The sequence below is a fragment of the Neopelma chrysocephalum genome, unplaced genomic scaffold, assembly GCF_003984885.1.
Source record: "Neopelma chrysocephalum unplaced genomic scaffold, ASM398488v2 Primary Assembly neopelma1_143, whole genome shotgun sequence".
Taxonomy (NCBI): Eukaryota; Metazoa; Chordata; class Aves; order Passeriformes; family Pipridae; genus Neopelma; species Neopelma chrysocephalum.
Window position 1 is genome coordinate 3,281,542 of NW_020897805.1, and position 12,781 is coordinate 3,294,322.

At 40.1% G+C, this 12,781-nt stretch overlaps 1 protein-coding gene across 1 annotated transcript in view; it reads left to right on the forward strand.

The window, feature by feature from the left end:
• The first annotated feature begins 2,385 nt into the window (after positions 1-2,385).
• Positions 2,386-12,781, forward strand: part of LRMDA (leucine rich melanocyte differentiation associated) — a 658,526-nt gene continuing 648,130 nt past the window's right edge. The window contains exons 1-2 of the mRNA XM_027700020.1: positions 2,386-2,486; positions 6,831-6,931. Coding sequence (XP_027555821.1) covers positions 2,457-2,486; positions 6,831-6,931 — 131 coding nt within the window. The 5' untranslated portion in view covers positions 2,386-2,456. The remainder of the gene's footprint in view (positions 2,487-6,830; positions 6,932-12,781) is intronic.

The window sequence follows — 12,781 nt, forward strand, 5'->3', positions numbered from 1 at the left end:
CAACTTTTCCCTCTAGACATGGTCTTGCCTGGCAAGTAGGAGGATCAATGGCAGGTTAATGCAATTGGCAATGTAAGAAGCTGGGAAAAAAAAACCCCAAACCAGACCTGTTATTATTTGTGTGGGCTATTTTGTAAACTATTCAGGCAGGGATTTTTTTCTTCCTAGATATCTCTGAAGTGACAGCCAACACTCTACTAAAATTAATCCTAATAATATAGATAATGATGTGCTAAATTGTTTTCAATATAGTTATTCCAATTTTACAGGAGTGTAGTATTGAGCTGAATTCACTCCATTAAGACAAATACAGCAAACAATAGCAGAGGGTTACTTAAAGCCTTGATCTGTATGTGTTCAATCTGGTGGGAACCACATGCTTGTAACTAGAAGAGAGATAAAAAGAAATAGAGTCAGAAAGATGAAAATATAGTGCTTTTGTTTAAATTTACAGTTCACATAGTGCTTGTTTTCCTTGGCATATGTTATTTGCTATATAATCTAATAGATAAATAAAGGCACTGATTGTTTGAAGCATGCTGAGTGATGACCTGAACCAGCAAGTATGCCTTGATGGAAAACTCTTACTTAGAGAAACAGAACTTTTATTCATCAGTGTAGGATCAACTTATTTGCTGTGGCTGAAGGGTTTGATTCTTCTCTGTCTTACATGATACAGGGAAAATTAGATCCACACAAAGCATTGGAGTGATTTGTTTATTGACTGTATTTTGATTTTTACATGCTGGCCCATTGACATTTTTAATGCAATACATTAAAATAACAGGGAGGAAAAAGTGATACAAAATGATTTTTCCTCAGCTATTTCCTCTGTATTTCCTGTCCCACAGTCACCAGAAAAGGAGAGATGGCTGTAGAGAAGGTGTAGTGCCACAGCACTATCAAGAATTTATTCTCTTGATAGTAAGAGGTAGAGCAGCAAGTACAGTATTAGTTTCTGCTGTATTGCTGAATAAACTCTAGGAAGTGGTTTGCAGTCAGGAACACATATCCTCCTGAAACGTATTTCCCCTCACAGCATGTGCTTCTGCTTTCAGCAAGAGTGAGTTATGCTATATTAGCAATAAAGGGGAAAGATGAGCCAGATTTTTAAAGATGCTTAGGCAGCTGAAGAGGTAGGTAGATGACTAATAGGATTTAGGATCCAAGCCTGGGAAACCTAAGTATCTTTAAAAGTCTCACATGAAGTTATTACAGAAAACCTTCAACTTCCATGTCTGCCCAAACAGTGATAACTTACCAACAGGCCATTAATTTAATTAGTAAATCCTTGTGTCCTGGAAAGACTAGTTTGACAGCCTTTTCTGATAAATCCAAAGGTATTTCTGGTTTCCACACAAATTACTCTGTATTCTATAGACAAAAAAATATTGCTATGAGGATGTGGACCTCTCCTGTAAATAGCATGTTTTTTTTTTCTGCAGGCATTGCTTTACCAGTGACATACGTCTCTTAAAAAGGTAAGTTATGCTTTATGCTGTGAATTAATGGGCTGCTTAGTAGGTAGAAAGCTGGTCCAGATAATCCTCCAAGTCATCTAGCTCTTTATGGGAAATGAAATCCAAGCCCCAATTCCTCTGTCGGTGTCACAGATTGGTGATTTCTGTCCGTTCTTCCCAGGGCCTACTCCACCACTGTCACAGTCCAGTGTGCAGTCCCAGCCCAGTGCTGAGAAGGGCAGAGAAGCTGGTGAAGGGTCTGGAGCACAAGTCTTATGAGGAGCTGCTGAAGGAGCCTGGAGGAGAGGAGGCTCAGGGGGGCTCTTATCATTCTCTACAACTCCCTGGAAGGAGGCTGTGCCCGGGTGGGGCTTGGCCTCTTCTCCCAGGCAACTACTGACAGGACAAGAGGACATGGCCTCAAGCTGCACCGGGAGAGGTTTACGTTGGACATTAGGAGGAATTTCTTCACATAAAGGGTGATTGGGCATTGGAATGGGCTGCCCAGGGAGGTGGTGGAAACACTGTCCCTGGAGGTGTTTAAAAAAGACTGGACGTGTCATTCAGTGCCATGGTCCAGTTGAAATGCTGGTGTTTGGTCACAGGCTGGACTGGATGGTCTCAGAGGTCTTTTCCAGCCCAACTGATCCTGTGATGCTGTGAGGCGCGGCGGTCGGTTTTGTGCCGCTTTGGACTGGCGTTCTAGGCAGGATGTCGCAGCGGGGCCCGGAGCGGCTGCCAGACAGGGACGCCTGGGGCCTGGACACACAGACCCTCGCCCCACGCTCTCGCCTGTCGGCCCCGCGTTGGAGGCCCCGGTGCTGCCCGGGCCCGCGCTGCGCCCCCCGCGCGGCCGCAGGAGGCGGCGGGAGCCCGGCGCTGGCGCTGCCGCCGCCCCCGGCCCGGCCGCGCTTCCGCCCGCGTCAGCTGACTGCTGCAGGGAGCGGCGCGCCCGCTCCGGCCCCGAGCCCGCGGAGCCCCGACCAGCCCGCAGCCATGGCAGGGGTCGTGGTGAGCGGAGCCCAAGTAAGTGTCCGCAGCTCGTGCGGCGGCGGCCCCACCTGCCGGGGGCAGCCCGCCCAGCCGGCGCGTCCCCGCCCCCGGCACTGGGGGCGGCTGCTCCAACTCCGCGCCGTTTCCCGGCGCTCTACGGTCCCGGTCCCACGGGGAGGGGGGTGGGGGGGGGGGGGGGGGTTGGTCTCGCAGCGGCGGAGGCGGGTTGATTTCCAACCTCTCGTAGCACCGCGCCAGGGACCTCCGCAGGTATCGCCCCTTCGCAGCCGCGCTGGCCCGAGGCCGCCGAAGGGAAGGGGCCGAGAAGCCGCCCCTGCCCCTGCCAGCGCCGGGTGGTCCCGGGGTTGTGCTCAGAGCCCCACGGGCTGGGGGGGATGTGCCCCGGCGGTGCTTGCTCAGAGCTGGGAGATAGCGAAGCACCGCGGTGTCGGTGACGGGGCAGTGCTGCTTTGCCACTTTTGCTGCTGCCGTGCAACAGGCGCACTCCTGGGCTGTGCTGAGGCAGCAGCGCAGCTCTGACCGCCGTTCGCTGCCCTGCGAGATGTGCGGTGCAGCCGGAGCGGGGCCCGGCGGGCCGGGAGCGCGTCGTGCCCCGGGGTGAGCCCCGCGTGCTCTCTCGGGCCTTGAATGGGCTGCGGGAAAAAAGACTGAGGTCTGCTAAGTGTTGTTCCTCCTGAAAGTAAGCATTATGTACGTTTCGTTTCGGTTAGAGAGAAGTTGGAAATTAAAACACATCCTGCTGGCCTATACCCAGTGGTTTATATGGCTACTGAAAAATTTTCTGGTTAAAAATTGGTGACATTACTGCTGAACCTTTGGCTAATATTAGCAGATTATTTATTCTCCCCCCCCCCCCAGGAATAAATGAAGCTTGTGTTCTTTTTGAAAATGGCTTGCCATTAAGCCAGGGTGCAGTCCATCTAATTGCTTCTTTAATCTGGTCACTATTCTGTATGGAATTCATGTAAATATGTGTGTGATATGAAGGCAATTGGCTAATTTTGCAGATGCTGCAGGAAACAGTTCCTGTAGTCTCTGTGGTGCACTGTGGCACTGAGTAACACTGCCTTCTTCCCTTGGGCATGCCTTTAGCCCCTTAATTTGGCTATGTGCCTACCATAGGCAGCACAGAGTAAAATATAATGCTCAGCTGACTGGAAATATTCTCCACATGTAATTCCCCTCAGTAGAAGAGAATATGCAGTATTGAGAGTTCATACATGACTTTTTGCTGACATTCCTTGAAGAGGTTACTATGAGTGTCATTGTAAAATGATCTCAGAGATTAAATGGTAATATCCTCTGAAACTAAAGCAGAAAAGAGGTGCAACTGCTATTGACTGGTTAACTTATGTTCTAAATATTTTGTAAAAACATATTTTTTCCCGAATTGCATACAGTGTGTTGAAGAGTCTGCAAGAGTATCTGAGATGTCCACAGCCTATCTGATGCTGGGCTTTGTGGGAAACTTTCTGAACATTTCATTGGGATATTGAACAGGGCATCAGTAATAAGAATGATTGACTGTGACCAACCTGTACTATATTTGAGTTGGAGAATTAGGCAATGGAGACCTCTACATCCAGTTTCTAATCCTATGTGATGTTCTGTGACTGGTATAGAAAAATCTAAGAAATCTGCTGTTGCTGATGTGCCATGCAGCCAAAGAGCTGGAGTCGTGGGAGAAGTTTGCTTGCTCTCATCTCTGTAATGACATATCTGGATATGTACTTGAAAGCTCATCCTCATTTTGAGGGTATTTGAGATGGATGCAAAAGGAAGAATACTGAATTATGTCCATTTTGTTGTTTCCTGAGTAAATGATTTTGAACTGAAAGAACAAAAATGAAGAAATGTTCTTCTTTTCTTGTCCAGACTACTAAAGTCTTGTTTTATATCAACACTGTTCAAATACTAAAGAGTGGGGAAAACTTGTTCAAGAAGGTTTATCATGTATTTCATTGCTGGCAGTTGCTGCTGTTCTTACCATAAAGAGGGCTGTTGGGTATCTGAAGCAGATTCATGTATGTGGGCTGTAGAAATATGAAGTCAAATGCCCTTTGTGTATTTTCTGGAAAAATAAATATAATTGTTTTAAATTGAAAAATGTATTTGTACTGTGAGTGTGCTGAAGTGAACTCTATGGAAGTAAAATCCCTTTTAAAAGGCCTGAGTGTTAAAAGGTCATGATAACCATATGTCATCTGCAGATATGCCTGTGAATAATCTGTTTTTACCAGTTATGTAAACGTATATGTATATTATAACAGTTCCAAGGCTGAAGCTTTGCAACATTTTATGTATTTTGCCTCTTCTGTGCTCCAAAACACATTTGTTTGAACCTTTTTCTTCAGCTTCTGTTCTTGTGGAGGTAGAGCTTTTATGGCCAGGTAAGTTTCTGAAGCAGTGGGAATGCAGGCTGGAGTCCCTGGCTCCTTCTCCACCACTCTTCCCTTGGTCAAAAGCAAAGTTGTCTGTGCTCCTGGTATGTTTGTAGTTGCTTAAGGTGGTCTTGCACTCCTAGTGTTAGTAGGCATCATATTTTAGTCATTTCTGTTTCAACATGTTACATTGAACCAAATGCTTAATCCAAAGAATTATTCTGCTATTAACATGATGACTTTTGAAGGGTTCGCAAGCATTAATTTAAAGAAATCTACCATTCAGTGAAGAATGAAGCAATTCTTTTATGCATACCTTTGTGTGTGCTGTAAAATGCATTGAAATTTATCTTGGATGTAAACTGGAGGAAAACCCCCACATATTTAATTCAGTAAATTCTGCAAAACATTTTCTGTTATATCCAAAGCTATAGGATGCCAATTACCCCAAACAGTTCCTTTCCCTTTTGTCCTTATATTTGCTAAAATCATGTGTATGTCTGCTAGAAGAATATATTACAAGATGAGGTATGATTTAACAAGGGGAAGAAGTTGTTAAACTGAGCTTCAAGCTACTGTTTTCTGCTCATAAAAATTATTTCACTGTTGTCAGCTTTATCTGTTGAAGTTATTGAACAAAATTAATTAAATGGGATGCCATACAGTATTATCATATTGCAATAATTTTTAGAGTGTAAGAGACCAGGATGACTTGCCAAAGTGCATACTGTCAGTCTGTTCTGCAGAGGAGTCTCTATTTTAACAGAAGGTGAAATACTATGACAACAAAATTTGATGGACTATTTTTTGCATACTTTTCATTTAACATGTTTTAGACCAGTGGAATATAGTATTTAAATTGACTTTATATTAAACATGGAGATAATAACAATATCACATAGGTAGTGGTCTAATACATTGGTGAAGTTCACTTAACTAGTAAGTTACCAGTAAGGGCAACCAAGATTTCTGTAGCACAAAATCTGAAATGTCAGTGTTTTGAACACTGAGACGATGAACCAATATAGGTGTATAGAGTTCTTGACAATAGGTTTGGCAGGCTTTGTGGCGTTTCTTTGAAGAAATCAAACCAATGACTTCTAAAACAGTACAGCAGAAAGAGTAGAAAAATTCGGTGTTTTGTTGTTTATGTTTTTTTCTGGAAATATTATCACTCAATCCTGGCTAAAAAAATAAATAAACCCCAAACAAAAACAAATGACCAAACAAAAAAATCTGAGTAGACTGTTTTTTTTTGTTACCTCTGATTCTTCCTATGTTTGCTAAAGGTTGGTTAGATGGGCTGGTATGAAAAAGAGAAAAGACATTTAGGAGTATTTTGGGTGTAATAAGAAACGTGATCTGAACATAGGTGTTGAAGCCAGAAATCTTTGAAACTTACATGACTGACTGAAAAAAAGCTGCATGCTTTGTTTGTCAGATCATAGGCAGCCCTCTTGCTCTGTCCCTGGTAAGTTACTGGGAATAATAATCTTCTCAGGGAATGGTTATGAGAGTGGATTGACAATACATTGCTTAGGTATTTCCGCACCAAACTTCAGCAAACAGTCTTTTAGTATGCTGTATATGGAGGGCCAAACTGGAACATCCTTTGGATGGCTTCTGATCCTTCCAACAAATTTCTTCTGGAGTGTATCACAATGGTAATAGAAAGAAATGTTAGATCAAAATATTAACAGTGAAATTGAAGAAAGGTGATTTTTATAATAAAATTATTTTTACCTGAAAGGAGACAAAGCATTGTACATAAGACTATAGATGTAATAAATGTTAAGTTGAAGGTATCAATGGGAAAATGAGATTGTGATAGATTTTATAGCAGTAAAACTTAGGTAGCTTAAAGCTGTAATGAATATGTATGGTACTACATGTAGTCATTGTATCAATGAGACAGAATTTGGACAGGAAACTAAATCCACTTACAAAATGTTTCCTTTCTGCTTCTAATTCTCAGGTGTCCTACATTAGTCAAGACTGTGAAGAAATTCCAGAATTCTTAGGACGAAAATATGGACATATGGCAAAAAGGCTAGATCTTAGCTTCAACTTGTTAAGGTATGTGGCAATATATAGATTTTCAAGTGCAATATGGGATGCCAACTCCTAAAATAGAATACGTTTTTTTTCAAAGTAGAAACAAATATGTACGTCAAGTAGATTTAGTTGTTATCAAGTGGAAAACACTGTTTTATGGGTAATGTTTGTCTCCTTTTCTTGCACACTTGGAACACAAATAGCCAGGTGAGTGTGGAAATTAATTGTGTTAACATAAGTGATGCCCAATGAGGAGCTTATGGTTTGTTCTCTGCTGAAAATGGAAAATAAGCATTATTACCTGAGGAAGTGAAGAATGGGATCAAAAGTGAATTTTTCTTAACCAAACTACAAGTAATTATGTGCTTCTCTCACTCTTTTTTTAAATTTATAGATCTCAGGTTATTATCATAAATGGTTTATAATGCTGTTTTCCTAGATGGTGTATTTTGTTCTATGATTTTATTTTTGGGCAGCTATGTAGTTAAATGCTAAAGCTAAGTGCAGTTAAAATTTGTAATTCCTTCTAATTATTTAAATATATGGATTGATTTAGAATTCTGTAGTATTCCTGTTAGTTTTTACAGTATCGTTTTTCATTTAATCCTTGTGAGAGAGTTGGTTGAGGTTCAGCAGTGTATTTGTCAGGTTGGAAAATCTACAAGTAAGTAGGGAGAAAGGACTGGAGTGTAATCTTCTGTTTAAGAAAAAAACCATAATTTTTCGGTGGTAGGGTTGGACTTATTTGAGTTTTCCTTTTATTTTATTGAGGGTAAGCTTAGAATCTGCTTGTGAGGGGTAAGACAAGTAGTGTGCTGGTGCCTTGTTTTCCTAGAGGGAACAAACACTGGTTTTAACTTACTTAACACTCAGAAATGTTATCCTGAGTCACTGTCAACTGAAGGACTGATTCCTACATGCAAGATGTAGCAGAGCAAAGGAGGCACTAAATCTGTGGTTTATTGTCTTATACTTCTGGATGATGACTCTGAACCTGTGGAAACTGTTATCAGAAAAGATAATTTTGCTGGGGGAGGGGATTGAATGGGCTTTTTTTTCATTTTGTCATGAAGATAATTCCAGATCTGTATGTGTATTTAGATTTAGCATGTCATCAACAAGGCTGCTCCTTCTTTACATTTCTGGAGAAAAAAAAGTGTTTTTTTCATTTAATGCATGATTTGAAGAACAGTTTCTCTGAACTTATTTCATAAAGTAAAACAATAACATTAAATTTGGATGTAAAATACCACTTTAAAACTCTGATCATGTTTTCGTGGAGGGCTCAATTGGTGCTATAGTTCTGAAATCTGTGTTTTCATCCCTTCTTTCCTTCTCTGCCTAAAACACTATCACTTAGCCTATTTTTCAGAAGGGATATAATTTGGTTTTATTGAGGTTTGGGGGAGAACAATCAGCTTGTGATGTAGGATAGCTTAAAGTTGTAAATCTGTGAAAGTATTTTAAGACCAGAAATCAGATTTGGGGAAAGAGGAGAGGTGGATTATTTTTTTCACCTTTTTTTTTTTTAGCTTTGGGAACCTAATATTAAATTTGATGAGAGCTAACTGTGTAATGGTTTTTTATTTAAGCAGTGATAGATATACTAAGCATATAAAAACTAAGAATGAAGTATTTATGGTATAGTAGCTGTTCAGACTGGTCTGCACTCATATATAAACCCTGTGCCTGCACAGTATAGAGAAAGTCAGATAAGATATAGAATAAGTGTTATAAACTTAAGTGAATGTCAATATAGAAGAATGCCTTGGGCAGCTGTTGAAGCGAGTATAAGCAGTGTCATCTTCTTTAAACAAGTATTATTGCTTGAAAAATCTGACAATGCTGTAGTATAGCAATGAGTTTTATGATTTTTATCAGCGAATGCCTAATTTGAAAAGTTTAGTTTAGTATGCTGAGGGTCTTAATGTCTACACTTAATGTTGCTTTTAAAAGGAGTTTGATTTTCTACTGCAACTTATCTGTTGGTAAAAGCAAAAGTTGAATGAAGAAGACCAAGGGTGATCAAAAATGAAAAAATGAAGAGAATACTAGGCTTTGCTGGCACAATATTATTTGCAGTAAATATGTTAGTTTTCATTATAATATGATTTATTATTAGATGAAAGTGTGTGTGTTCATTGAAGGGAAAAAGGAAGACCAAATGTTCTTAGTATGGTGTTTTTGTTACTTAGATTTCTCTGGTTATTTTCTTTCTGACTGTAATATATACACATAAAAAAAAGGAGGGGAGGGTTGTAATTAGTTCTTTTGAGCTGGCAATTTAATACAGAGGAAAACGTATATTTTTCACCAGGTTTTTTTCTGACTTCAGAGTTCTTCCCAGGCTAGAGCCCCTTCCTCTTCATAAAATGAAACTTGGGGCTTGTGTAGATGCCATATTCTCTTTGCATCAGATGTGGTAACTCTAATAACAACACTTGATAAATATAATCACAAAAATTTGCTTTTAAAAAGAATTTTCTTTCTTGTTTGCCTTTTTCCAAGAACTAGTGTCTCTTCTTGATTACCCTGAGCAGTACATGGATCCAGCTCTTTCTTCTGGCAGCCAAAGTGACTGTTACGTGTTGCAATAGCTGTGTGTCTCCCCTTTTCCCTGGGAGGGAAAGGAAAGATAGAGGTGAATGGCAAAAGGGAACTTATGGGGATGTTGGGAAAAAGGAGGAGTAACAGCAATTTATTGTGTACGAGGCAGTGTTTACTTAAAAGATGCTGGCTGTGATCAGCAGGATATGGTGCTACTGGATTGTGTGCTGTTTACATCCCTGAGAAACAAAAACCCTTCAACCCCAGACAACTATAGTCTACTTGTGAATTTTTTCTTCTCATGCCGTTTTCCTTACAGATGTTGTTTAAATGCTTTCTTATGTCTTTTGTTTCCTTTTGGGACTAAAGGGGGGTTGTGAAGAAGATGGAGCCAAACTCTTGTCAGATGTACAGCAAAAGAGCAAGAGGCAGTTGTCACAGGCTGCTGCAAGGGAATTTCCAACCACGACGGGGAAAATTGAGTGGAAGAGGTGCCCAGAGAGGCTCCATCCTGGGTGCTATTCAAAGTACAACTGGACAAAGCCCCAAGCAACCTGATCTAACTTTGAAGTCCCCCTGTCTATACAGGGAATTGGACTAGAAGACCTCTAGATGCCCCTTTCAACCTAAATACTATTATTCTGCAGCTTTATTGGTGTGGTCATAATGGCCTGAGTTGTAGCAGCTCTTTTGATTTGATGTTGGTGGTGATTTTCAGCCATTTTAGAAATGAACAATTTACACTGTATATTTTCAATAAGGCATGTTTCAGGAGCAGAGGTGTTTTGCTTTGGGAATCTGCTCCTGGATGTCTCATGGCCACTGTATTTGATAGCTTTCCCTGATAACAGAATCCTTTCATGATACGTGGAAAACATTCCCCAAGTCCCATTTAATGAAGGCATAGACTATGGGAAGAAAAGTCACTGATGTGTTGGTGTTACTGGGAGATTTTGCTGTAAAGGATTTCAAGAGGGGATAAAAAACTTTTGTTCATCGATCATAGAAAGTTAAAGATTCCATTAAAAAAGAAGGTAAGTAGTAGTCATTGGTGAAGGAAAGAAAGCAATAAGTGAGTAGGAAGGATGTAATGTAGGTAGAGAGTAGATTTTGATGACATGCAAAGATTTTTTTTAGATGCATCATGCTATCTGGTGGGGAGAAAAAAACCCAAACAACCCACACCCTATTCAAAGCCTTTTTTACTTGTCCTAGATAACTTTATTTGTACCAAATTTTTCTTTTCACATTAAAGGCTAAATGCACTGCAGTGCTTGAATAACTTGATATCAGTGGTTTTGTACAAATAGGTGCCATGCTTTTATAAATAACATCTACGGTTCAATTCACAGAGAAGTCCATCTGTAATTTTATCCTCAGTAGTTTTAAACATGTGAGTTGTTCTCCTTTTTCTTACAGAGATTTCTTCTGGGTCTAAGCTATGAGGTGAAAGGGAGAGTGAATCTTTAATCTTGGCCAATGAGGAAGGATTAATCCAATAATTGTGCTCATAGAGACACAAGTATCTCTTCCCTCTCTCTAGGGTGCAGATTATTTCTACTATGAGCGTGAATAATTTGCACAGTATGTGCTTGTGCATAATTTCCACTCTCCGGTGAAGAAGGTGTATATATGAAAACATCCCCTTAAACTATAATCCTAGTCTGGAATGTTCCTCCGTGACTTTTGTGAGGCTGAGCCTTTGTAATATCCTCTCTGTGGACTTGAGATTGTTGTTTCTCTCTTCTGCCTACTGTTTTCTTGCCTGGGGGAATATGCAAGTGGCAGCCTGAAAATGGGCTTCAGTTTTTACAGGGCACGTTCCTCTTTGTGAGTTGAGTATGTGAAAGATAGGCTTTTTTTTCTCTTGCCACCTTCCCAGTCTGTGCAGCAATAAGATACACAGAACAGAAAGATGAACAACAAAAGAGAGAGGGAAATAAAAGCCAAAATTCAAAACAAAGCATGACATTTTTTACAGCCTTTAGACTCATCTTTATAGCATTTTAAAATGTTGAAGAAAATGCACTATTGTTAAAACTTTTGATGGTTTTATTTATAAGGTAGAAAAATATTTTCGCCATAATTGGGTAACTCTTAATCGTAGCAATTGCATATTTATCAGTATGAGGGGCTGTTATTAATGTAGCTGTCATGCACAAACACATTTCTGCATTAAATCCATTTAGTATGTGCATTATTTGGTCTAGAATGTCACCAGGACATCAAAGCCCCCTTAGGCATAAGAGCACAGTGCCCTGCTGTGGCTGCAGAAAGGGCTTGATCAATAAATGTAACATGTTAATGCAGAGCAAATAGAATAAAAGATTTCTTTGACAAGACATGAAAAATCACCTTGTGGCAGCTGGCATGGTGATGCCATTTCAGCGGAGACACTAGCAAAGTTGATCTGACAAGTAAAGAGGAGAGATGATGGTTATAAGGTGCTTTTGTTTCAAACTTCTTTCTTGACCTGTCAGGTTTTGAAGGAGCCTGAATGGCCTTTTTTTGTCATGTGAAAATTGTAGTCTTAGGCAGTTATGAAGCAGTTATCTCTTCTCAAATTGTGAATGCTGCTGTTTAATTGATTCACTTAGCATTTGAAACTGTCACGCATTAATAATTGCTAAATCCTGTAGATACTGCTCCAGTGTGTCATGCTTAAATGTGTAGTTATCAGAAAATTAATATCCTTAATGAACCGATGCTTTCAAACTAGCATTGCATGAAATCTCTTTTGCCCTTTCATTTGCTGAAGGTATATCAGCCAGTTTTCAGAGAAACCCCTCCCGACAGTTGTGTGGTTTTATTTATTTATTTTTTTGATGCCCGACAAATGCCAGCTTTGCTTTGGGTACGTAGTGTGCTCAATGACAATAAATATAGTAATTATGCTGGAGTTGGTAATTAACATAATTATAGTCAATTACGACAAATACAGTGCAGAGCTAAATGAATGAGGGTGAGAAATTAGCAAGCTAATTGATTTACCTTATGTGCTGCTTTTTCTTGCAACTAACAGTTGCAGATTTTCTGCAGGAAAAAGAGTGTTTACAAATAGCTAATTGTGTTTTGAAATGATTCTGTCTTATGGCTCTCACTCTTGTTTCCTTTACACTGAGGTGAGGAGGATTGAAATATGGGATAGTGGTTAGAAGGAGAAAGGAGCTGCTCTGTTCTCACTGAATGCTTTGAAGGGAGATGTATGTACTTGCTTTAATTTCAGATGCTTCTTACAGTATTGAAGGGAAGAAAACCGCATGATTCTTTACAAAAGACATTGCTAGAGAAATTTTGGTCATATATTTTAATCCCCTTAGATGT